The sequence below is a fragment of the Platalea leucorodia genome (assembly GCF_965183815.1).
Source record: "Platalea leucorodia genome assembly, chromosome: 6".
Classification (NCBI taxonomy): domain Eukaryota; kingdom Metazoa; phylum Chordata; class Aves; order Pelecaniformes; family Threskiornithidae; genus Platalea; species Platalea leucorodia.
Genome location: NC_138828.1, coordinates 80,240,231 through 80,267,638, shown reverse-complemented (window position 1 = coordinate 80,267,638; position 27,408 = coordinate 80,240,231). Strand labels below are relative to the sequence as shown.

The window sequence follows — 27,408 nt, the reverse complement described above, 5'->3', positions numbered from 1 at the left end:
TACATGGAAAATAATATCCTCACCCGTTTATTGTTGATTTTACCACTTGGTAACGCGGTTGTTTTGAACTCAGTGTGAATACAATTTAAGTTTTGCAGAAAAATCACACACCTCTGTTTTTCACATGTATCAAACACATTTAAAGTTTAAAATTTGTGTGCCTTGACTCGCTCCTCTTAACGTCTCTTTAGAGATGTCCATTGTCACTGATCCGACAGAGTCCAAGTCAGTCTCTCAAGTCTGGTGACATACAAATTCAAAAGGTGTAGATTTCTCAAAGACGGTCTTCTCTGTAGTGCATTGTGCTAGTGCATTCAACCAGTGTGTCAGTATTCAACCATATAAGCTTGGGGTTTGTTTTTTTTTTTTTTTTAACTACACAATACAGAAATATAATTTTACATGTAGCTTCGCATGCCTTATGGCTGCTTGCCCTACTATAGGACAGTGCAATAAATACAAATATATGCACACTAGAAAAGATTTAACTGCCATGATCTACATCTCGTTTATGAGTACAAATTTACCTAGTCAACAATATGACAAATTTAGCAGAAAAAGTGGCAATGGCAGTAATAGTCTACTACAAAAACAAGGCTAGAAGCAAAGTGTTCTCAAGCTACAGAAAACTTGCTACCTCCTAATATATGATGTAGGGCCCAGTTCTGCCAAGTGCAGGGTCGTGATCAGCAGATTGCATCAGAACATGCTTTACCCCCATTTAACAATGAATACTTCTACAATTCATTTGGTTTTGATAACTGTTTATAAATAGCACACTATAATGACTATTAAACTATACAGCAACATGACATTTATAGCCTAATCTTGAATACAAAGTTCAAAGAACATGACTACAAAGGCCAGAGAGCAAATGTCATCGACTAAAAGCATTTCCACTTCAGGATTTATTGAACGTTCTCTTACACAAACACTTCTCGATCGTGAAACCAGAGGAACAGGATTTCCTATTCCCTCTCTGCTCCAGTAGTAATTTAGCCACACATCACCCTTATAAATTAGTGATGGATTTTAACAGGTAGCCCCTTGGGGCTATATATTTTATATACTTTATATATATGCACATTTACTTCGAATTCTATGTAAAAGTTGAAAAAATGTTTGAAAGAAAAACTCAGAGTATATCACAGCTTTTTCAGCGAAAAAAATACAAATTAGTTTTATAACCACTATTCAATTTATCAAACTTTTTTTTTTTCTGAAGTATTTACCTTTAATTATGTACACGTTACAGGAAATAAAACTTTTTCCACAAACATTCTCTAAGGTGACAGTTATCAATAGAATGATAGAATAACAGCAGGAATATTAAACAAATGAGGGTGATCAATTTCTGCTTTTAAAAAGTCACCATATAATTAAGTACAAAAACCTGCATTGAATGACAACTGCTGGTGTAGTAACTTGATCAGGTATGGAGACCAAGAGTATAGTAAAGCCCTATGGTAATAATATTTCTGTAGCATTTCCACTTGGTATGTATATACTAAATGTTGGCAAAGTTTCTGTAGCATTAGCTTATACAAACATAGGAGTCCTCAGTCTGCTGCATAAAATGGAACGAGTGTGTTTTAATTCTCCTGAAATGCACCTGAAATCCAGAGTGTCACTTACAAACTGCATAATGAAACTTTTCTTCAGAAAAATATCTGTTTGGCATCTCCAGGGCTCTGTTCCATCGGACAATAGGGGCATTTTAATCTGCGGACAAAGACAACGCGTTAGAATCGCGGCAATGTGCGACAACTGAGCATTAAGCTTTTTCATCCGGTACAAAGGTACTGAGTTTGCAGCAATAGCCCTTCCTCTTTTTTTCCCCTCTAGCATAAAACAAATGTACTCTTAAGCCGTAATGCTTTACTTGGCTCCATTAAAACTCACCTTTAGCTGAGAGAGACCTTATCACACTTTTTCTTCTAATTATATTCTTCCTCACCTTTCACCCACACACCCCTGAATTATTAAATACCAAGAAATCACTCTTCGTGATTTATCTATTATTTCTACTTTTGAATTAGTTTGTTGCATTTTGGTCATTTTAAATAGGTCGGTAGCTTTCACTTTGACTTCCTCAGCATCCAGTGCGTTTTACTCCCCGGTTCCCAAAATGCTGTGATTTTACAACCCACTTAGATCAGCTCCTGCAGGCTATAACTAAAGAGGTCAGCCTGGCCTCCCTGCTGAGGTCTCCACTGATACAATTCCACCTGCTTACAATATTTCTTCTAGCATCGATCCATTTTTCTCCATCTCTAAGTTTGGGCCTTTCATCCCCCCTGAGTTAATATTGTCAGAGCTCCGCTGTCACTAAAGCTGATCAATGAAAGCATCGGGAACGAGCGATCGGGGACAGGAACAGCGTAGCAGCAAGTTTACTGGCTTAAAATGGCTCAAGTCACCCATGAAGACATACCTTTAGGCTTTTCTAGCAGGGCAAAGAATGCAAGCATCACTCGACATTTTCATTCATAGCATCACTTATTTTCACACCGGATTTCGCAAAACAACTTATGGCTCTAAATTAAGCTGACAGCCGCCATGGAAGCTGCATATATTCAATCCAAATTACCACTGGTTCTTCCTCAAGAAAATCTGTACAGCTCTCTCCCTCCCAATTCCTCCTTCCCAAAAGCCTGTAGGCACCCCACTGATACCTAAGGAGGAGTATTTCCACAGCGATAATTCAACCACCTGCTCAATTACTAAGCCGTATTTCCCCAGAGATTTAATTTTATTTTTGAAGGGATGTTTCATGCATTACTAACACTGCTCCCAACAAAAACCTGTGTGTGTAAAAGCCTCCATTTTGAATTTAAGACAACACAACGGTACTTACAACTTGGAAAATTACTCTGTTGATTGCATTCCTTCACGTAATCTCACTTTCTACAACATCAGAGGGTTTATTACGCTTTTCTCCAGCACATCAACTTGGTTTATCTGGTTTCTAAGTCATTCTCTAAGATTAAAAAGCTTCCACCAATTGTGGACTCAGTTTTCCCAAAACACAGCGTTCTATTCTTAAGATTTGTCCTTGTCTATGTGTTGCTTGAAATAAAAGAATGCTACTTACTTGCTGCCATTAAACATTTTATTCAAAGCATCTCTTGATATAATATGACCACAGACTAATTTCATAGGTGGATTATTATCTGTTGTTTGCTGACGAAGAATGGGACAGGCAAATATTGAATGATACCAGCACTTTTTACCGAGGTCCACTTCAATCTGTGAAAAAAATTAACACAACAATTTACCTTGGGAAACTACATTTCCAGACAATTATCCCTTTTAGGTCACGGCCTTTACTTAACGGATTTCACAATTCAGCTGTGAAGGCAGCAAAAGCCATTGTGTGGATGCCTGACGATTTCCCAGCCAAAAATACTTAATGGTGATCTTAAAATGGTGATTTATATTGCTTCTTCCCATCCTCAACAAAGCAGAGTATTTTGCCAAAGGACAAGTGCTTATTTTAGTGCAGATCTGTGCCCTGGCAGGAAAACCGAGCTGATGACCCAACAAGACCTTCTGTATTTCCTAGCCAGTGACTTCCAAAGTGGTTTAGATGATAGATCTCATGGGGGGGGGGGGGGGGGAGACAAAAAAAGAAAAGAGAAAAACCCTTGGATTGACTATGTTAATGTTCTACAGCTTCTTGAAAGGCTCTCCCAACACCTACACGTCACGTTAGTAATGAAGGGTATCAGAATCATTTATTTTCAGCACCGACACAGCAGACACTGGTACAGCACAACTCTTGCCATCAGGACCAAATGAGTTCAGAAAGGGACATCTCGCAGAGAAGAACAGGTCTGTGACTTCAGGAACCGATTGAGAACTGCAAAAAATCACAGCTTCTCTACCTGAAGCCCCTGGCTCTGGCCAGTCCTCAGTTCTGACAGGTTTAACCTTCAACAAGATCTGACAACATAACCTTTTCACGCTACTTCATCTCTGTCTTTGCACAATGAAATAAGGCTTCCCATCCCCATACTGCCTTAGCAGTACACGCTGGAGACCCTTAAGTTTAGAATATGCAAGGAAGCATATAAATACCATTAACTGATCCGCATCTGACAGCAATCTTTTCCCAAATGCTCCCTAGCTAATCATTCCTGTCTGGACAGCAGGGCGGGAATCTGTCACACTTGGAGGTTACACCCTCAGTGTTACAGAAAACATAGCTGGGAAAAACTCAGCACACGTACTTACGCTATAAATGAATCTCTTACAGCTACAATCAAAGAGGCCAACTCAGTTCACGCCCAGTTTGCACAAAATAGGTTTTCTTTCCAAATCAGGAGCGGGCCACTGGAGAGCTGCACACACTTGGTAAGCGCTATAAAGGGAAACTGGGGTTTCATAACAACTGAACTTCATTTCAGCTGATACAAACGAGCTGTACTGGAAGCATAACGCACTGGATCCCAATTCAGTTCTCGTGTCCCCAGATGTAGCGCTAGTTCCTTCATCTCCTATCTGCCTGACAAAGAGTTAGTGCAAAGCAACTCGTGGACAGAGCTCAAGCATAGCTAGGGGAAGTTAATGTTTCTCAGTGGGATGCATTTCCTTTCCAGTTATATAGAAACATCTCATATGTTTAGCGTAAGGCTAAGTGGAAGGTGAGAGCATCTGTTTTGTTAAGGTCATTTGATCAAAGACCTTTTCAATGAGAAAGGGGATAATAAGTAAGCAGGGGAGCAACAAACAAAACCGAGAAATATAAACCTGACACACAAACGTAATGGAGACAACAACAAGAAACAACCTTGTCAGTCACGCTAGTTGACAGATCATCAAGAAACTGCAACCAAACCTGGACTTTGCAACAGATAAGAACGCAAACCTGAGGGTCTCAGGAGGAGAGGTGGTTAGTAGAACTACACAAACTGCAGGAGGAACGTGCAGGGGAAGGGGGTTGGGGAGGAATGGCCAGAAAGGGGTATAACAGGGGTCAGAAGGGCCATGCCAGTATTTGAGGGTCCACAAACACGCATTTGCTTGCGAATCTAGAGTGGCGTGTGCGTCCTTTCACCAGTGAATTTCAATCTTTACCAGCCAAAGAGGAGGAAGGGATCTTGGCTGTCTGCATTTATGTTTTATGCAAGTCCTGTACGTGGGTGCTGTTGAAGGCAGCGCCTTGTCTGCGGCAGCCTGTGTAGCTGGTCGTATCAGTGTCCTTTGTGTGTGTGCGTGGGTGGGTGTCTGCGATTCAGGCTCAGCTTCGCTGCTGGTTCAACCTACGAACGGGAAACCAGCAGCCACATCCATCGGCCTGGAACGAGACCTAGGAACTGCTGGAGGTGTTGGACGTGTGTTAACATGCCTTAATATTCAACACAGAAAAAACCTGAAAACAGCATTCAACATTAGAAATCTGCCCTGGGATAGCTTAGCATCAACTCACCGGTAGTTCATCCTTCTGGTTCCAAACGCCTGTGCACTGCCTTTGTTCAATAACTGCCTTGATATTAATTAGAGCTGGTAATGCTACACAACCTGCTGAAAAACTGCAGAAAAAGGAAATGTTAACATACAGTGCCTGTTAGGAAACCAGCATTTTTCATATTTCTACTTTAAAAGTTAACTGGGACACAAGGGTGTTGTACTACCTCATTCAGTTATTGTCTGTACTTCTAAGCTCCCCTCAAGTATAACAAGCAAAAGTTTGGGGCAGGTTACCAGTTACCCTGCACCTTAGGCTAGGGCCTTCATGTACTACGTTCTGCACCGAAAACAACAGTTAAACCCTGCTCTGAGACTTATAATGAATTGATTTTCTATACCACCTACTTTGATTTTGAGCTGTACAGGAGGAAGACATCATGGTTGCTTACACAGGTAGTTGTTCTCAACTATGGAAGAGTATATGCAGCCTAAGAGCTTCTGCGTAACCCACATGTACACACAACCCATAATCCTTTAATTATATGTGATTACCGTGTAAAGAAACATGTCTTTCCACCTTCCCCTTAAATCAAGAAAACAAATGTAGAAAAAACGCATAGGAAGGCAAGGGAAGGAAGGAAACCACAGCCTGTAACAAGCACGGCAGTATACAACGGACCAAAGTCAGTGTCCCAACAGTTCAGCCTGCTCTGGGAGTTACCCATTACCAGAACTTACCACGTTATTTTGAAATACCTCACTGTGTTACAAAAGAAAGTATGACACTGAGTTTCCACAAATTAACAGATGTTTTCATGCATTTAAGCCTAATGACAGTACTATAGGCCTGGAAATCACCAGTAACAGAAAGAGGGTTTGACCTCGGTATCAGCCTGTTCTGCTTCTTTGGCAGATTATTTTACGATTTGTGCAAGTTTTATTGTCTACAGAAGTCATAACCTTCCTCTCCACTCTGCCCCTCCAGATACTCGTTTTTATGTTTCTGCAGCAACATTCTGGCTAGTTTACTTGGGAGGGATGTGCCTGAAACCTGTGATCTCTTGCCTAAGCTTAAAAATAAATAAATAAATAAAAATATCATATCCCTCACCTCCAACTGGCCATTTTAATCCTTACACTTTGCTTTTTGGTTATTTCAGCCCTGAGCGTAACTTGTGTTAACCCTGTGGAAAGTTTAGACAAACAGTATTTGTAGAAATAAAAGCATTACTGCTTTAATGGTTCTGTATGAAAACACCTCTGGAAGAGCCTTTAAAGAGTATAACAACTCTTAAATAGCAAATTTGAATGGTGTCCTGTAGTCCTTCAAGACCCTGAACCATGACCTCTGGAAAACAAGAGTTTTCCCGCTGACTCCACGCCGTAACTCAGACCACGAGGCCTGTACAGGATTAGATACGTACTGGAGAAAGCAATCAGCCTTAAAAAAAAGTGACTGCTACTCATGTTCTAGAAAGCAATGTATTTTATAGCAGGGATTTAGCTGCAAGCTGGTTTAATTTCTACAGGATTTGCAGCGCTCAAAGGTCACGCCAGTTTAGGACAGTCTTGTTTATGACAAGAGTATCAATACCACCTATACAGTAAATACATTTCAGTGCAATCGATTTCACACCAGGCACAAAGCAAGCGTCCAACCAATCCAAACATCAATACCAGGGATTTTCCACTTCACTGCAAAATCTCTTGGCCATTTGCACTGAAAGCTGTAGTCAGTGCACGAGCAATTAAAATATAAGGACTGCTGTTAATTTGACTGAAACAGGAGAAAGAGGAAAACCAAAAAACAGAGATAGAAGTTTTAGATATCTATAAAACCCTCAAACTGAAAATTGTAGAAAGACGATTAATCTGAAAGTGCTCCCTTTGTTGCTTCTGTTGTATTTTGTGACAGAGGTGCAAAGAGAAGCAGAAGGCTTGACAATTTTAAGAGCTCTAAACTAAGCACAGAACTCTAATAATAGTAACATGCAAACAGTAAAAAAAAAAGCCAAAACAAATTAAAAAAAAAAAAAAAAAACAGGTAGTAAAGCTTCTGCTAAGTACCAAATCTAGCCCTGAAAGATACATAAAATTTATTTTCTATTTAATGTCTAAAATAAAAATGAGAACATCGGGCGAGTATATCAGGAGAACTGGAATCCAAAGGCTAAATAGCAGCTAATCTGTTTTATCTTCAGAGAAGCTAAAAGGAGATTAGGTTGGTTTTTCTTCACATTTCCAACAGCCTCCTACAGATTTGCATTTTGTCAGATTAGCTACTGAGCTTGAAAGCGCCTCTTCTTTGCAAATGAGGTCCAGCAAATAATTTGGAAATTTTAGCAGCTGAAATCAGAACATAACTCTTTGGCATTCTTCTAAGTAGAAGACAGGTACTGTGTGGATTAAAAACCAAGATCCTCAGGTGCTGACAGAATCACGGTCAGAGTTTGGGGTTTTTCTGCAGTTAAACAGCAGGGACAGTTTTCACACATTTGCTGTGGGAATAACCGGCTGATTGCCATCCTCATCTTTCACGCTGATGTCTAAACTATGGAAGCCAAATGCCATCCACGAGCTGCACAGGTGCGGGGTAAAGCACAGCACATGGAAACCTCTGATTTCTATCTTTGCAAATCTTGTTAGATCTAATTGTAACCATACTCTATTTCATAGAAGCTAGATGAGACTACTTCTCAAAAGCCATTTCTTTTGTCCTCAACAAAAAATAGAAACCAAACCACTATGTACCTGGTCTTAAAAACAAATGAGAACCAGCATACCTAACACTGAGAGGTGATTCAACCGAGAGACCCAGGAGAGCACAGGCATCTCTTGTGAAGATGTCACAGATGTCCGCCCACTGGTTTGCGTCTAATAGATGAACGTACGGAGAGTTCTCTATACCTTGCCGCAGATATACCAGGCTGCCCATCAAAACCTGAATATCTGGGAGGGACCAGAACAGTTAGTTATTTTATACCACAAGTAAAAGATAGCGTCTACGGTGTTAGCTTCTACATGGAAAACAGGCAGGTACACCAAATCAATAACACCCACCCTCACCCCTACAACATAGAATTACAGCCATCGCAGAACAGAGACCTACAGCTACCCGAGCTCCAGTCCACTATGGACAGACTGCGGGGTCGTCTGCCCCTCTACGAGCACGGCATGCTGCCTACTGATTTACTTCAAACAGGTTTACTTTTTTGTAAGCTTTCTGACACACAAAGTACCCTAAACATTAGGCTTTTCTGGATTCAGTTTGAGACGGTTCACTGAACTCATATATTCCCCATTTTTCAAAAGTTTCATTTCTCTTTGTATTACCCCACGCAGCAGAAAATAGCAGATGACTATTCCAAGAACATTTCTGTGCATTTTTAACACTTTAGCCTGGCAGCGGGCCTATTCTAGATGTAATCTACATATTATTTAAAGAGTCAAAAACCTTAAATTTAAGCAAACGTGCAGACATTTTGAAATATAATTTTGTGCCCTCTTTAAAAAAAAAATGAGGAGTTAATTCAAATTGTAAGGATTGAGGTTATACATGTTAAATACAAAAATAAGAGGCCTCTAACAAAATGAAAATAATGGAGTAAAACACGTTTGGAACATAATTTCTATTTTACTACAAGGTGCCACATCCAAGTGCTTTAAATCCCCTTAATGTGACTGAAAACTTACCTTTCTGATGATTTAGGGCAAATGGCTGGAAGTTTTTCGCATACTGAAGTGCTTCTCTTTGATTTGCTGTTCCACCCATCAATAAACTAATGAAATATAATCTGTGTAGTTTAAATTCCAACGAACTATTCTGTGCCATAAGCATTTCTCTGTTGGATACCGCCCACCTAGAAGAAACGAGGAGGTACAATAGGACACGACACGGGAGTAATTAAATGTCAGCCTACACCCTATGAAATTATTACAATTATAAAACACCTATTTCAAGGAGAATATGACTGTTCCCTGAACTTCTATGAGTTTATACGGAGCACAGAAAATGGCAAGACTCTTTACCAGTAACAGAGCTACACGGGGCACACGACACGTGAACGAGGGTACTTCTGGCACTGCTACACAGGTTAACCCTTGCAAAATTCAACACTCACTGGCAGGAAAGCAAGATTGAATTAGGCACAATATTAGGCAGAAATAGCTAAAATCTACTGTATTTTGATTAATATCACTCTGTCACTGAATCTTAACAATTGAAGATAGTCTTCAGCTGCATGTTGAAGAAGTTTGACCAAGCCTTTCAGAACATATTTTCCAACGTCCTCATTCCCCAAACACTTTCTCTAAGCCACTATGTTTACATGCATGTGTACGTTGCCCTGGAGAGGGGAAGTGCGTCTACGAGGGCCTCAAAGACAGACATTATCAAGACCTCACAATGGGGGGCAGGGGGAAGGGAAATCAGTTTAAATATCATAGAATCATTTAGGTTGTACTTTACCCTGCTTAAACTTTGCTTTGTGTGTTATTTTCAACTTGGGTAATAAAAATATTTCTCATTTTCTGGGTGTCATTCACCATGACAACACTAATGTTTGGCTCCCAAATAACATGGAAGAATTCCTAAACATGCACCAAGTAAAGTGAACTGGAATTTTTAAGGCATTTCATAAAAAAATAATTTTTTTTATTTAGATTTTATCCATCCCTTTCGGTTTTTTTGTGGGTTTTTTTTCCTTAATTCAATTTAGTCAGGCCTAAATCAATCCAATCTTTCTCTTAAGAACTTCCAGTTTCAATGATCTTCAGTGGATCTGTTTCTCATTAGTGGTAATTAGTTATACTGTTTTCACTGTGGGGGCCCCATTAAGCGAAGAGCTTTTCGCTTTTCAGCAAGGAAGTGAGGTTTTTCTCTGTTCCTTAAAAAGAAGGGGTGTGCGAGGCTTCTGTTCTTTTCAACCAATACTAAAATAAGAAAATTAAGCATTCTTACAGTACTGGTAAAGCTTTCAATGCAAGTTAGCCTTCTGTGTTAAGCTGTAGCATTAATGAGCAAGTATCTGCTTTCAATTTGTTGTGGTGAAAGTGTCAGGAGCCTGACTTTGCTGGCAAGGCTTTGTAATGACATCAGTAACCTTTCAGTGGGAAACAGTGAAAAATGTAAACTTTGAACTAAGAACAAGCTCTACTGTCCCTAATTTCAAGCCGTTTCAGATAAGCAGCCTCAGAAGACTGTCAACACCGTGATCTCCACCAGGAGGGTGACTAACCATGGGTTGTTTGGTTTTGTTTTGTGTTGTTGTTGTTTGGTGGGTTTGTTTTTTTTTTTATGATCACTGTCCACAGTTTAAACCAGGCATAGTGGCAATAAAGCTCACTCCCCACTAAGAAAACAAGAGCCTGAAGTTAACAATCATAGACCAATAAACAGCTGAAAGACAAAAAATTATTATCAGAAAACAGTAAGACTAGTGTCAGTCCACAGTCCCATTAATGAGATATTAATCTGTATTGCATCAAAAGGGAGGCATCAAAAGAGCCTCCATCCTCTCCCTGCCAATATTCGCAGCCACATGACACGGTACTTCATCTTGCTGAGATGGAGTCTATTTTTCCAAATTAGCTTTTAGGCAGGCTTTCCATTTTTAGCTCTTTGAGTGGCAGCACAGATTTGTATCAGAAGAAAGCAGCCACAGAAGCAAGGCCTGAGGTGTTTGGTTTAGGACGTGCTGTTCCTATTTCTAATGGAAAGACAAAAAACCAACAAGTGAGGTTTAAAACATTCAACCCACATACTCTCTGCCACCGCCCAAAATCATTAGTAATCACAACACCTGCCTTCCTACCTCCTCTCAAAACGATACTTTCAGTGTTTTCACTTCTGAGACTCAAATCCATCTGAATTTCTTAAACTTTAGAGTATACTATTCAAACCACAAGTGCATAGAGCTCTCTTCTAGCTCCCACATGGGATTTAGTTAAAATGAATTTCACGAAGTCTACAAAGATTACATTAAGTTTAAACCATACCCCAAAGGTCCCAGCAAATACCAAGATCTGTCCACCTTGCTGCTTTACAGATGTAAGACAAGACAGTATCCCTTCCCCAGGAGATTACAGTCAAAAGCTTTGAACCTGCAAGTCACTCCCACCAGACCTTCACACCGAGACCCACCTGGGCTCAGAAGGGCCAGAATCCACCCAGAAAGAACCTATGGATTTTCCTCCCCATCACCAAATTGCAATGAGAAAAGTCACTGGAAATTAATGAGATCCGGCAGAGGTACAGAGATTACGAGGCTTAGGGTGCAGGGCCAGACTGGGCACCCACAAAGTCAAGTTGCACACCCCATGAAAAAAGAAAAAATGTATGGCCAGTCATACTAAATTTAATTCTGAAGTGTAGTATTTGTAAGTGTTGGAATTTGCATTAGTAGGGTTTTTTTTCAGATTTTCTTACAATTAGGGTCTTTTTTTTTTTTTTTTTTTTAAATCAGATACAAATACTAACTTCTCTCTATCACCACAGCAGGGCTTTGAAAGCCTTCTCAAAAAGGCATTAATATAACAACTCTCTTTCGATGGCAGTGAGCAGGAGCCAACCCATGTTTGCTTCATTTCCGACACTGCGTTAAGCCGAGCACCGCCTGCAGAGCACTGGCAGAGCCAGAGAGACCGGTTATTGTTTTCATCCCAACCTTCTGCCATGTTGCACGGGTAAACCCTGCTATATTCCTCTTCCTGGTTCATGAGACCATAATTAATTACCCTGGTGGAACACCCACTTTCTGCTTCAACACGACTGCCAGTAGCCTAGCCCTAGAACAGGCCAGCTTGGGACTGCTTTTATGCACCTCTGAAGCTGCATTTACTGATGCCAATTGGAGCCATTTATTAGCTTTTTGCCCAAAAAGCACAATGCCACCACTCCAAGCTCCTCTCCCAGAGGGCATCCCTCTAGAAGCGGTTTCTATCCCTTCTCCTGAACACCCACGTCTGCTGGGAAATAATATGGGAAATACATTCACTAGCATCAGCAGTTCTGCGGAATAACCAGGCATTTAAGACATCCGTTACCTCCTAAACTGGATAGTTTTGTCACATTTTGAATGTCCTCACGAACAACCATGTTTTTTACATAAGCGTCACTATAAATAAGGACCCTCTGTGCCCAGCAGCAGGCAAAGAGAAGCAGATAGCTTTTGCACTGAAGAGTTTGAACAGAATAAACATTATAAACAGAAATGAGACTGGGTGGGGGAGGGAGGCCAGCATGCAAACTGCGCTGACAATACACCCTATTCTCTGTTCATTCAGCTGTCTTCGGAATAAGAGTTCCTTTGAAGAAGGACCATGCCTTCGCCTTTGTTTGAAAAATATTTAACACATTGCAGGAACTACAAGATCCGACTAAGTAGCAAGGAGTAAGGCATAAGGCCTAGCAAACTGGAGCTAAAATGAATTTAGTGACTTCAAGTGGCTGGACATAACAGCAAGTTACTGCTCCTCAGAGAGTTATCCTTCACAACAGCTATGCTGCTGTTTGAACTACAAGAAATACGTGGTGTGGCTGACAGTAAATCCTGTTTCAGTTGTAACACCAGGCATTTCAGTGTTGCTTCCCTTCAATTAGCCAATTCAATAGCAATAAACCCACCTGAGCTTTCAGGTTGGATTATTAGAAGTTGGATTATTATTCAAAGTCCAACTATTTAGGTCAAACTTTGCATGACCCAGAGGCATAATCCAAGATTTAGTTTATGAACACCACAGTTTGAGTATCAGAGTACCCCTGCACTCAGTTTATATGCCAATGACCTCTGAATTGACATACCCACATTGGATCATGTTAAAGGAAAGAGAAAACGTTTGTTGGTATGAAAATTTATTTAACTGAATAGTGCAAAAAAAGTATTTTAAGTGCATGAATTATACTCAGGAATGAAACAGAAATTTTGAATTTGCTTTGTTTCACTGTCTCTACTTTTAAAAGGTCACTTCAAAGCTTTTTTTTTTTTTTTTAACTTACTTTTGAGACCAACCTAAGCCTACCAAAGCTCTCACAACCTAAAGAAAAAAAAAAAAAACAACAAAAAAACAAAAAACAAAAAACCACCACCAAAAAAAACCCCAGAAACATGGGCTGAGGGTTTGTTTGGGGTTTTCTTGTTTTTAATACAAAAGCTGTTCTGAAATGGTACAGCACAGTTACACATCCACTACTAGAAATGAAAACAGTAGCCCATGAGACATGTCATAACATTTCCTTCTTCACTGTCACTTTTAGCACCAGCTTACATGTCTAATGGTTGTAAAGTCTACTAAGGTCAAGAAAATATCCTGGTCTAAGGCTGATTGATAGACCTCAGATATTCCCAGACTTGGTTTTCGTCCGAGCATTCAGCGTTATCCACCGAGTCCTACGAACAGAATGGTTTTGTTCAGAAGAAATCTCACTAACAGATCTCTCTGTCGGTCCAGGCTCCCAGCTCACGCACCGCAGAGATGTTTCCTGCCGAGGAAGGGGATGCACCTCTCACCCAGCATTAATCAGCACCTACCTGGCAGCAGCAGCCTGCAAAGCACATACCTATCCTTTCACTCCCTCTTCCCACCCTGTGGTCCCTTATCTAGAAAGGGAGAGTGGCTCTCCTCTAGTGAGGAAAAGTGAGAACTTTGATCCTGAGTCAAATTCTCCTCACCCCAAGGGCTCGGTGAGGCCAAAAAGACTTGGTGATACCCAACACCTTTAACAAGTCCTAGTGACCTTCATAATTGAACCTTTCAAAATAAGGTTCACTAATGATTCGCTGTAAGGCTAAGTACCATCATGGCAGACAACTGTTTCTCCAAGTGATGTTTCTTCCCAAAACCTTAAATCAGCATCACAAATGATTCAAGTTAATCCTTAATCTAAGAAAGAGACCCTTAATTAAGTACTGCCCACGGGGAGGGACACAGAGGGGCTGAAAGAAGGGAGGGGTTCACTCAGTAACTAGACCTCTCAAAGGACACATGGGGACACATCAAAATATACTGAAGACAATATTTAAAGTGAAAAACTAAGGATTTGTTAAAAGCATTCAATAAAAAGAGAGAAAAAAAACTAAGTAGGCTCACTCTAATGCAGGTCTCAGAACTCTAACTTTCAATGCTTCCAATATTCGATTCAACTCCACAAACGGTTCTTTTTGACTTTGATCTATTGATAGACCAGATTCCTGAAAAAACAAAGGCAATTTTTAGTTGAAGCATAAGAAAACATGGGATTAAGCTGCTGTTTTTCTGACACTTTAAATATTCACCTGGAACATTAACATTCAAATAAGGACGCTAACCCAAAGCATAATTTTCCATGATCAATAACATTCAACTTCCACACTTATTACCTGACAAAGTTCCTCGGCGACATCCAACATCCCCTGCCGGAAGAAGTGCTCCACCATCACCTCGTTGAGGATTCGCTGGCTGTCAGCCTGCCAGCACCCATCTATCCCCACGCTGCTGATGTCCGAGTCAAAATTCTGAAATGTACAAATTAACAGTTAATAGGCTGGAACAAATCGCCCCGTGTAATTTTTCTTTAATTACGCAGGACACCTATGTCTCCACCCTGATGCTTTCTGCCTATTACTCAGTTGGCCCTCAATTACCTCCTGTTCAAAGTGAAATGTATCTGTCAGCTGCTTCATTATCTCCTGTGTGCAGAAGAAATCCTTTGGCTTCCTTGTTTCAAGTCTGAATATTATCCACTATGAGGAATTACACTGACAAATTATAAGTCTAGCTAGCAAATCAGAAATCTAGTTAACTAATAAAGGGGTTTCCAGACCATGATGAGTTTTTGAAGGAAGTATCTGCAGTATGGCTTTTTCCATATGTGAAAAATGAAAATGCATAGAGAACAGAAAACAAAATCGCCTACACTAGAATCAAAATAGTGTTATCAATGCATCACTGTCACTACAGCGCACCAAATTAGAAGTAAAAGCTTTAACTCAATTTTTGACATAGCTGGGAGGGTAGACAATGCTGAAAAAAGAAAATGTCACTTCTCCCCACCCCCAAACGACAATGAAATTCAAGCCTCTGAAGGCCTCAACATCCCAGCAACAGGATGAGCTTTGAAGATCTGAGGGATCTTTTACAGATCTAACCCCGATGATCCTACTGCCGAGTATTTTTAGGCCAGTGGCCTACGGACATATTCCAGGAACAAATAAAAATATTGTCACGGTGACTCTTTAGTAACACTTGGCACTGCGCCTCTTGGCAGCAGGAGAGCAACACTTATTCTAACCCAAGATATAAACCAGGATTTTAACTGCTAACGTGTTTTATGATTGGGACAGACAGGTTAACGTGAATAAAAATATCCTTACCCACTGCCTAAAACAAACCTCTTGCAAAAGAAACAGTCTAGAAGTCAGTGCATTGCTTGTTGCCTGACCCGATGGCCTGGTAACTATGGCTCTCTTCCAGGAACTTCAGAAATCAGAAGTTTGGTGAAAACAGCAGTGCTTCAGCTACCGCTCTGTGACAACTGACAGTCCTGCACGATATGGAAACACCTACCTAGCATGAACGCACACTTCTGTCAAAGCAGGCAGAGCAAACAACACAGAGTTGGTAGGAGCTATCTGTCAACCACGTGTTATCAGTTCCCCGTCAGCCCGCACAACGCTGGAGCGGCCGGTTAGCCGATACCCGACCTGCTGTAAGGTCTGCTGGCGCAAAGCTGGATAATTAACTTCAGAACAAAACGTGGGTTTACGTTAGATCGGCGCTTTGTATCCCAGGGACGCGACGTCACCAACCTGCAGCAGGAGCCCAAAGAGTCATACGTTGTTTTGTCAAAACACACGCCAGGCAACAGACATTTGCAGAGCGACGCTGCCAAAAGCATTGGGGAGCCTACTATTAACCTGTTCCAGAAGTTAAATTGAGTTGGAAGGAGATTCTTAAATTAAAAAAAAATAGAGAACAACAACATGGCAGCTTCAAACTTTCAGACCAAGGGGTCGCTTTTGCCTCGCGCAGTTACGCCTCGCTGCTTTTTCCTTAGGAGGTATCAAATACCTAACCACAGTTCAGATGCCAGCCTCGAAGACTGAAACTGCTGCCTTTATAGGCTGGCTAGAGAGGACCGGAGTGGCGTGCAGTGATTAGCTACAGCAAAGACAGATGCACGGTGGCACCCCCCATACACAGGGAATCAGCCCTTCAGAGGCATCCTTACCAACAGTGAGCATGTCCACCTCTTAAATGGCAAGGGGGAAGTTAAAGGGGGCACAGTAGCATCAAGCTGTAAAGCTTCTCCTTCTTCCCTCCAGTACTCTGCACAGCTCAGGTTCGCACTGCATCTTCCTTTTATTCGCCACTTACTAATTTCCTTCGTCAGCCACCTCCACATCTCCTTTGATGCTGCTCTGTGTCATCGTGATAAAGGGGCAGCCTTCTCATCCCTGCGCACGTGGCTTCAAAACCACCACCGCCTTCAGGTCCCTTCGCCAACTTTCACTAAAACATTAACCTTAGGCTAGCAAATTGTCTCTTCCATCCTTCAGAGACGGTGGAGCAAGACGAGCATTTAAATTATTGCCACTGATTCAAGTCTCACATTTAACAACATTTTTACTTGGGTGTCTTAACCTGTAAGCGCCTTGTCACGCTGCTCGTCTTTAAGCTGTATCTTGAAAAAACTTAAGCATCTTGAAGACTAAATAATACTGTTCTTATTTGCACCAACCCTTTGAAGCCTTTAAGGTTCACCACCGTTGCCGATTCTGGTATTGCCACGAGCAGGTTACATAAATCCATCAGCAATGCATTAGAGAAATACCAGAGGCAGTAACAAGAACACACAAGCTCGCTTTTGTTACTTAGGTTTTGGGGCAGGGGATCATCAATTATCTAAAAATAATCAACTACGTTATTTTTCATGCCATTTCATGTCCTACTGAATGTATAATCCTGTAAGAAACCGTACTCTTCTGGGCAGTCACCAACCATTAGAACTGAGCCTATGCCTTAAACATCGTCACATCCTTCTCACTGCCTGGGGGCAGAGGTGGTGGAGCCACTTACCTCCGTTCCTTCACAAAATCCACAGGTTGTTCTGAAACAACAAACCTATGAGCCCTGAGAACCCTTTCAAAGCCCCATCATAAATTAGATTTTTTAAATCCCACAAAAGATGGTAACAATGAGTTATAGTAACCTAGACGTGCTGTAGATTCAAGTCACATCATACAACCTGAGGACCTCAATTTTTTTTTACTCCCCCTCATCCATTCTCTGATCAACTCAGTCTTGACCGGGTTCTCATTTCAATAAATTTTTTTTCTTTTTTAAAAAACAATTTCTGAGGTCTTTGTGGGATTCTACAGCTCTGCCTCCAGTGGGTCCTGAGGAGCTTCAAGAACTGACTGCGCATATTACAGTGAGTGACTGTCACATGTCAGAACAAATGACTGTTTGCCTTTGGCTTACATATTTCATAACTGTCATGCATGCGTGATATGCTGGTGACTACACATCTCTCAGTTTTGTTTTCTAAATGCTAACAGTATGCTAACTGATAGCATGTGGGGTTTAATAAGATTTCAAAAGTTGAAATAAATTCCATTAAGTTACAAACTCCAGAAAGGTTATTTTGTGCTTTTCAGGTTTTAAGCTTAGAAGAGTGGCAATTAATATTCCTGAGAAACAAGCTTTTTTTAAAGTGCCTCACTAGTAAGCCTAGGGCAAAAATGTGGAATATTATGTGCTAAATATACCAACGACACAATGTAAAGTACATTACTGATAATTGCCAAGAAGTGAGAAGGACTTCGAGACGCACGCACACACAAGCTGGACCATTGTAACCAACATACAACCTTCTATTATATTAGTAACAACATGATATGAAGAAGGATGATGATTAAGGACAGTTTTATTCCTCAGTTTCTCAGTTGAGATTACTTTGTGCGTTCCTCCCTTCTTCTGAATTCTGCCCAAAATACAAATAAAATACATTTGTTTACCTTGCCTGTTCAGTTTGTTGGCTCATAAGATAAAGCTCGACTTGCAAAGACTCTGTATTTATCTAGCCATATTCTTCACAGCAACATGATTAAATGATGTTCAGTAAAGGGTTTTAGTTTGTTTGTTTACAAGTTTTTACATGAAACAAACACTAACTTTGGTAAAAGTTTGATTTCCCAAAACAAAGACTGGATTAAAATGTTGACCCTTTAAAAACAGGCTTAAAATTCAGGGAAAAAAATGGGAGGAGCTCAACTTACTTTCCTGAATGAAGGCACTTAACCACTGCCCAGACAGATCGCAGCTAGAGGGAAAACATTTAGTAGTTCCATCAAACACGCTTTGAGATGAATTCAAATCATTCCAGAAGAGCGAGTGATTTAGAGGGAGACTGATGAGTGAGCTACCTGATAACAACTTCTGAACAACAGTGACAGGATGAGTTCTGGAAGCAGAGCAAATGCTAGTACAATAAAGAAAAAACTGGATGCAAACATTTCCTTTCAAAGGAGAAAATGCTCTTTGGAAGAAAGGGCAAACCCTCATGGATCAGAAGCATCTAAACCATGTAGAACTGCTACGAAAAAAGGTATAGCTTATTAGATAAACTCTCCAGGAACTGCCAACTAAAAAGCAACCCACAAAGTTTTGGCATTTTGGACACTAACACAGTTCACACTCGATGCCACATTTGAACTCCATTTTTTAAACACTGAGGAGCTTCTGTTCTCAGAGTGAACTCTGCAGGCAGACAAATCTAGGTCCCGTCCAAGTTCATAAGCAATGACTACACTAACTTAAAAACTGACCAGATTGAACTTTCCATATAGGTAGAACCCTGCCTCAACACTGGAAAAAAGAAATCTAACCTGAAATTTGCCACAAGCAGATAATTTAGCAAGTTCTTTCAAAATCCAATCTTGTTAAGTAGGAAGTTTGTTGATTCTACATGTAACGACAGCTGTCATTTGGATGCATCACATAAAATTGGTACCAATATTAGCATGTTTCCCAACCTCAAATCAGGCAATAAAATAACGAGTTACATTTATCTGTGCCTGAGCATATACAGCTAGGAAGACCATTAGCGGTGTTCCAGAGACGTTAATCCATCTATAAAATAAATGAGGAAAAATGCTGGAATGAGGATTTACATGTGACAGAAACAAAACTCAAATCTCATAAATCAAGGCAAGGGCTTTAAATTCTAATGAGCATTTTATTTAGGAACCAGTAGTATTTTGCCCAGAACGTGTCAAGAATTAATTCACTACCATCAATTACACTTTATTACTTCTATTGGTTTAAGCTTAAGTATATTATGGGGAAGGAATGGGGGTGAGCAATTTCAATAGGTTTTCGGACTTGAATGCCAACAAAGACTTTGCTGGCAGTTTCAAGCATATTTTCCAGCAGCACAGGGAAATCACGTTAAGAACCTATGGACGATTTCCTTCAAATGTCACTGTCCAGGGAAGCATTCAATTCCACCTGGATTTAAACATTACACGTACTCATCTGACAAACAGGCCAAGACTTCAGGGGTACATTTTAAAGTAGTTCCCTTAAGATACTACAGCCAGGGAAAACTAATAAAATTCAAACTACTTGCATAAAAAAAAAAAGTCAAAGTTCATATTAACTGATGCTCTGAACTTTATAAAAATACATCCTTCATTACGAGCAGGACTCGTGCAGTTCCCACTGCTTCTAGTCTTTTGATGTAAACACCACAGACGCTAAGCAAGTCTGAAAAGGCAGAGCAATGAGCACACTGAACACAGCAAGTCGAGCTCATTTTGGAACACCTCACCGAAACAGCCCTTCTGACACTCAACAGGCACAGAGCAGATTGTTAGTATCCTTTCTACTATTTTACAAAGCCACACAGTTGATATTTAAAAAATGCTTTTATTTACAGCTATCCTTTTTCAAATAAAAATAGTAGATAAACTTAAAACAGCATGACAAAAACAACACTGGAAAAACTATCCGCATGACAACTGAATCAGCAATTTGGAGATTAGACTCAAGTCTAAACTTTATTAAACTTGCAAGTGTTTTCTTTGGCTTCTAAGAAATACTATCACCAATTTCCATTGAATATTCACACCCCCTATATATGACCTAGGGCTGCTCTATCTCAGAGTATTTAAATGAAAAATGTATAGCCAAACCTGAAGGCATACTTGTACAAAGTCCACTTGCTAAAGTAAAATAGGAAACTTTCAAACTTAGGACGAGATTACACAGATTTATTTCAGGCTTCAAGCCAATAATAAGGATGGAATTTGACTCTAGTTAATTGGTTTAGATACAGCAGCAAGGATTAGAGACAGATGCGTCCTTAAGCTTTGGATAACGGTGACGCTTGGATTAAAGCTATTAGTGCAAAGGTTGAGCTCTTCATGATGGTCAACCATAGATATAAAGGAAAAATAACAGTTGCACAGACATTCGGCCCAATAACGCAGCGTTACGTAGGCAGTCCCTTCATTGCACCACTGGCAAATTATGCTTTAACAGATTATCATTACTAACAAAGTTTAAATGAGATTCCCAAAAGATGGACGAGTATTCTGTAATGCTGCAAACGTCTTTGTCCAGATTAAAAGACTCATTTACTAGTGTCTTCCTTAGTAAGATTATAAAGTGCACCTCAAACCAAATGTTAAGACCCTATCAACATAAGCGTGTTCCGATATGAAACTATCATGTAAGAATGTCCAAAAAAGCCAGGACAAGACTCCTTGCCTACAGAACTACTTTATATGAAAGAACACAGAGAGTGAGAAAAGCATGAGCTGAAAGTATACACATGGCATCACTTACCACAAAAAAACGAGTTTTAGTACCATTTCAAAGAATTGTTAATAATATCTACCTACAAAACCATATTCAGATCCCAGTTATTCTTGAACCTGGAATTCACATAAGAGTGTCTCAAAGAAGCATCAAAGATAAGCTGCACTACCTTATTATTTGTTAAGGCATAGACACAGATACTACAAGAAGTTTAATCTACTCTACTCACATCAAGAACACTGCATGTTATCAAATTAAGCCCAAAGAACCAAAACCACACCTGAAATATGTACAAAATGTCTTTCTTAAAAAAATTCTCAGTTTTTAAGCTGCCTTCTAGAACAGAATGCCGCTTCTGAGTCATCTGCTAATGAAAATTAACTAGAAATTATATATATATACACACATACATATATATACATATATATAAAAAACCACAGTATTTCTTATTGAGACTGATATTGAAGCAAATGTTTTGCTAAACCGATACAACACATACTATTACTAAGTCTAGTAACACCTCTCTGGCATGTTCTCTCAGAAATTAAGAGATTTGAGCTGCCCCAAAGGGAGCACTCTGTATACAAGTTCTGAAAGCAAGCACTGTACACCCCACTGTCTTGCCTCTGCCCCAAGCCTATGCTTCTGCAGCTGACAGGAAGATTTAATTAAGATTAATTGTAGCATAAATGCAGATTTTGTAAAGCAGAGTACACATCACAGAATATATGCGATAATACCATCAAACCACAATATAAATACCTTATCAATGGCTTTTCCAACCCGGGATACGCTGCTGTGAATGTCTTTATGATCGGAGGCCAGTTTTTGAACGGTGTCTTTTATTCTTTTACAGCACTGTGTCATAACAAGTGAAATTGTCCCCGACAAGTCTCCATCTTGATCTAGACATAAGAGAGGAAAATTACTAACTTTGTTACAAACAAATGATAACGTTAAATCTCTCGATATGCAACAACATATAAAGACAAGAAATGGTATTAAAAGAAAGAAATGCAATCTAGAGAGTACTTGCAAAGCAAGATCAGTTTAAATGAAGGAAGACGTACAGGACACGGCTCACTCGTGGAATTAGGAATCCAGTCGGGTGCACAATAACACTGAACAAGTGCAACAGTTTAAAAAATTAATGTAAAGATCTCATGTGTCTCAGTCACAGTAGATTAATAAACACATCTCAAAGAAACACCCCAACCCACAAATCTCACAGGACACAATAGGAAGCTACTGAACCTACTACAGGATCAGTTTTCTTTTAGACAGTTCCCTGAAGATACATCAGAACGCCATGCTTAACTTCAACAAGGTGCAAACAAAATTTGGGTTAGTGCGGGCCCAATTCATTCGTACCCCGCAAGGTACCCCCTTATATCAGACTTGTTTGCATTTGAGCTGTATGAAACTTTTGCTTCCCGAGTTGTAGAGACAGCTCTAAACAGTTCAGCCAACCAGTCTCAAATTCTCCTCGATGGACGAGAAACAGCCCGTAAAGGACCTGACTGTGAACATCAGATCCGCTCTTTCTTGTTATAAGATTTGTTCTCTAGAAACTGACATTTTTAAACTGATGTCCAACCAACAGGTACAAGGCTATGTGACACATTGTGAACAAAATAATAAATACGAAAGGTTTACAAAGCCCCTGACCACAACCCCACACTTAACAGTTTACACCCTTCATGCCTTGACTCAAACATCACTCAGTAGCTTTAGTCAGCAAAAACATTACATTTGTTGGTGCTTTAGTCAAGTCCTTTCTTTCAGCTTCTGATTTCAAAATACAAGGAGAATCTCTTTTCCAGTCTTACCTCTGAAGGTCTCTCCTTCCTGAAAGTTCATTCTACGTGAAGAATTTTTCCTTTAGGGACACAGACTTAGAAACCTTCAACTGCACAGGAAGGCTAATTTGTGGGAGAGCAGCCCAGAAATGCTTCCCTAACATTCCGGATCCAAATCCTTCACGTGAAAAAATAAAATCCCCCAAATATCTCTTTAGAAGAAAGATTTAAAAAGCCACCACGTTTTCCATAAAGTTCGTTCCTTTCTCATTTTGTATTTTAACACGCCTTTGGTTTCAGCAGCACTTTAGAGTCCAGTTTCTGGTATTTCATGGAGAGCAAAACGTCAGCGCATCCAACTGCTGCCGCAGGACCGGCAACCCGAGAACAACAGACGCAAACTCTAACTCTTACAGTGTACCCTTAACAGTATGCTTCAGAGAGAGCAAAGGAAATCCAGAAAAAAGTTGTGATCATAGGGGATAGGTTTACCTATAATTTACCAGCCACTTATTCTCCACACCTTCCTTTATGCATCCTAACTCTCAACCCTGCTGCTGACATGAACAGCAACCAACCTTCTGCTGTTGCGCGCTAAAACTAGCTTATCTCTAGAAAAGTAAATAGCTCCTGTTCAGCCCCACGAGCCCCAGCTGAGGAAGCTTTAATAGCATTTTTGCAACAGCCATGGCTTTTAAGAAAATTTGAAAAAGCTTTAACTTTTTTTCTCCCTCCAGTCCCATAAAGCTAATGATCTCCTCCCAGGCAAATGGCTAATAGGGCTCTGTATTTTTCCTAGTGAATGAGTGAGGAGTAACAGGATCGAAACAGTCTCTTCAGTGCATGTTCACTAACTTGCCTCTATGCATCCTAAATTAAAAACGAAAATTTCACTCAACTATTACATAAAGTTCGCCTCCTAAAATTACTTCAAGAATCATCATTATTTCTTGGTTGCTATTTAATTTTTATGACAGACACATAAAATCACACGAAGGCTCTTGAATAACTCTCTCATGACTTCTGCCAAGACAAAATGATCAAACAAGCAAAATGGAAATACTCATTCCCCAATAAACAGAGAGGTTAAAATACACTCTCTTAATAGCCATTTTTTGCAAGAAAAGCCATTAAGCTAAAACCCAAACAACTTACAGGCGTAACTGTTTTTACCCCAAGCAAGTGAATTACTGGCCCCTAGCAGAAACCAGCTCCAGTAAAGCAATGAAAATGTCTACACAGGGAAAGCCATAAGAGCTGTAAGAGAAAACATTTCCCCCCTGCACCCACCTCTTTCACCTTTAATTAAACTATGAGCTACTTCTAATAAATCAGCAGCAGAAAGCCTGCAGACAGTTGTACCCGTAATTCAGTGTTCACAGAACACCACAGACCGACAGCTTCTCTCTGTATTGTGTATGTACAGTCACAATTTTTAAAGAAATATATTAGCGAGCAGACAGTAGGCACAGAGTAGAGTCCAAAGCCAAGTTTACTCAGCCAGACACATTCTTACACCATCCAAGAATACACAAGCCTGCCTTGGCTACTCCAGGAGGTGAGATATATTAGGGGAAGAGAGAAGAAAACCAAACTGCTTTCCTATTCACAGGCCTTAGCACAGGGCTGCTCTGTACTTAGGCTTTAAAGTGAAAACAGCTCAAGAAATTTTAAGAGACTGCATGAGTGGGGAAAAGAAAACCAGTTTAGAGGTTGAAGCAGCTTCTAACAGTTTCTCTCCACCCACTTCCTTTTTATATCCACTGCCTATCTAAGGTCTTTTCATACATCTTTGCTCTCAAATCTTGTCCTACAGCATTCATTTCTTCTTCAGCAGTGAGGGCTTTCTTTTCCCTTTTTCTTTTTAAACTATATACGCAAGCATATTTCTGCAGTTCAGACCCCTGAATTACAGAGCTCCACATTAAGAAGTCTGGCTGCTTCTACCTCCATCAATTTTCAAAAATACTTGGGATACAGTATATAAAAGCTACAAATACCTGTTCTTATTAGAAAGTTATAAATAAGATGTTAAAAAAAAAAAAAATTGGCCACGTATGAAGCCAGTTTACCCTCAGATGCCAAAACTGAACAGAGTCCCCAGATCTTTGAGGGTGCGCTAATAATACATTGGCTTCATTCTAGAGTACTTACTAAAAGAAAGCTGTATTTGGGATGTACTCTGCTGGGACAGCAGCACCACTTATTTGGTAAGTGCTGAAACGGTGTTCAGAGCCTTCACAGGACAGTCCCAAAAACTCTTAATCCAAGTCTGGACGGAAAAACCCAATGAGGACCCTGAAGGAACTGCACACTGGAACCTCTTAATTTTATTACGAAGAGTAAAAGCTCTGGACCTGCAACAAGATTCTCACAAATCTCTACAGCCCCACAGAGTCCTATGAAGATCAATACAAGAGTAAGGGTCACGCCACGCAGCCTTCCAGGCAAGGTGGGCATCTCAGTCTGTGAAGACATGCATTTTATCGACTGTCCTTAATGCACAAGCCTGAACTGTCTCAAACAGCACAAAATACATTTACTGAAACACAGTTCAAAACAACGCCAAAAAGACCGAACGTTATCTCATCCCAAATAAACGCCTCGGAACCGTGTCCCATGTTTGCTCTCTATGGAAATCGCTGTGTACACACAGCAGCTCGAATACAGCCGTGTTCATGTTCCTGGAATTATACGCAGTTGTAAGCGAGCTTTGCACCTGTATTTGTACAAGATTACAGAAAACACATTTTTCTCTGAACGAAACAAAAGCAGATTTCCCAAAACAGTGAAACAGCACAGTTCACTCTCAAGTTTGGGCCCAGGAGCCTGCAAGTTCCCATTTTTAATCCCTGAGCCGTCATTCGCTTCCTGCATGGCCTTGGGTAAATCACTTCAGCTGTCTCACCCTCCCCTCCCACTCCATCAATAAACACTGCATTACCTCCATCCCGGGGATTTCGCAAGATTTAAATGTCTCGTGTTTATAGCACGCTTTGGCCATCCAGCCCGCCCGCGCAAGGGCTCAACATCAGCTGTAAAATACAAGCAAGACTTTTGGAGGCCGTGTTTACTTCCTGCTAAAGAGTGGCTTTACCCTGAACACTTCCAAACCTTGCTGCATCAAAAGAAAACAACTTAGTGACTTAGGAGAAAAAAAAATAAATAAGGGGGGGGGGGGGGGGGGAGGGCGGGGAGAAAAGAGGGCAGCCCTGCTGTTTATTTCCCCGGGGGGTGACTGACTCCATTGTAACTCCACATAAAGGCGCAGACGGTATGGACGGGCTGACCAGGTCACGCCGTACCTGCTGATCAGGAACAAACCCTCTTCTTCGCCAGGCCAGGCCCGGGAGGGCCCATACCTGTTCCTACCTTTAACTTTTCCCCGTCAGAAACAAAACACGAAGCTCCAGCTCCAGGGGGGCGAGGGGGGCAGACCCCCACCCCACAGAGAGACCTTCACCGGGGCAGGAAGCCCCCGGGAGCGGGGAGGGGTCTCCCCGGAGGGGCCCCCCAGCCCACAGAGGCCCAAAGTTTTGGGCCTTTTAACCCGGGAGGAAGGAGCCGGGCCCCGTCTCCTCGGGGCAGGGGTAGGGGTGTTGGGGGGGGAGGGGTGTCTCCACGTACTCTCGGTCTGGAGGATCTCCCGGCGCAGCCCGCCCGCGTACTGGATGAGCTCTTCCAGGCTGCGCTCGCAGAGCTGCCCGTAGCCCGAGAACTTCTGCAGCACCTTCTCCAGCTCCCGCTCCACCGTCACGCACTGGTCCATAGCGGCCGGCACCGGGCCGCGCTGCTGCTGCTGCTGCTGCTGCTCCTCCTCCTCTTCCTCCTCCGCCGCCGCCGCCGGCGGGCCCCCCTCTCTGCCCGGGCCCCCCTGCCTGCCCGCCCCACCCTCGCCGCCCCCCGCCAGCACCGTCCCGCCGGCCCGGCCCGGCCCGCAGCGCCGCTCGCTCCCAACTTCCCCGTCTCCTCAGCCTGCGGCAGTTGTGCGCAGGCAGCGCCGCGGGCAGGCGGGGACCTCGGCGGCGCCGGGCACAGGCGGCGCCGCGGACGCCTCAGCCGGGGACCTCCCCGCAACCCGCGAGGGGCGGGGCAGCGCTTATTACTCAGGCAGCGCGGCGGACAGCCCTTGGTTGCTTCTACCGGCGCCCCGCGGTCCCGGGCGGCCTCGGAGGCCCCGGGCAGCGCCGGGCTTTAGGCTTCTCGGTTCGGTGGCCCATGGGGCGAGCGGTGGGGAGGTCAGCTTGGAGAGAGGGGATGCTTGAGGTGTTATGGCTCGGGCAGGCAGGAAGGTAGGCAGCTAAGAGCGGGGGCCTGAGGGGGGTGTTGCCATGGCGACGCGGAGGCCGGGGGGTGCCCCGGGAGCCCAGCCCTGGCCCCGCCGCCTCCCCGGGCT

General features: G+C 41.7%; 1 protein-coding gene across 4 annotated transcripts; it reads right to left on the bottom strand.

Moving 5' to 3' along the window:
* Positions 1–26,924, bottom strand: RMND5A (required for meiotic nuclear division 5 homolog A). Of its 4 annotated transcripts, none has more exons than XM_082316289.1 (9): positions 26,640–26,923; positions 21,976–22,118; positions 14,769–14,903; positions 14,500–14,600; positions 9,106–9,272; positions 8,196–8,361; positions 5,432–5,534; positions 3,095–3,249; positions 1–1,722 (listed from the first exon to the last, which is right to left on the bottom strand). In XM_082316289.1, exons 1-9 carry the CDS (start codon positions 26,779–26,781, stop codon positions 1,659–1,661), a joined length of 1,176 nt encoding a protein of 391 aa, XP_082172415.1. In that variant the 5' UTR covers positions 26,782–26,923; the 3' UTR covers positions 1–1,658. The 4 variants fall into 4 exon arrangements, 3 of the variants coding, with proteins under 3 accessions (XP_082172415.1, XP_082172417.1, XP_082172416.1); XM_082316291.1 differs by lacking the exon at positions 26,640–26,923 and adding an exon at positions 25,957–26,047; XR_014228649.1 differs by lacking the exon at positions 1–1,722 and adding an exon at positions 4,237–5,321 and having other exon boundaries at positions 3,186–3,249; positions 26,640–26,924.
* Between the last annotated feature and the right edge of the window lie 484 nt (positions 26,925–27,408).

Excerpts from the sequence above, each read along its gene's own strand:
- RMND5A (XM_082316289.1), bottom strand. The coding sequence starts at position 26,781 with ATGGACCAGTGCGTGACGGTGGAGCGGGAGCTGGAGAAGGTGCTGCAG. Across the intron at positions 14,601-14,768 it reads TCGCCGAGGAACTTTGTCAG|GAATCTGGTCTATCAATAGA; the intron begins GTAATAAGTGTG and ends TTGTTTTTTCAG. Across the intron at positions 5,535-8,195 it reads GAATCACCTCTCAGTGTTAG|TTTTTCAGCAGGTTGTGTAG; the intron begins GTATGCTGGTTC and ends CTTTTTCTGCAG.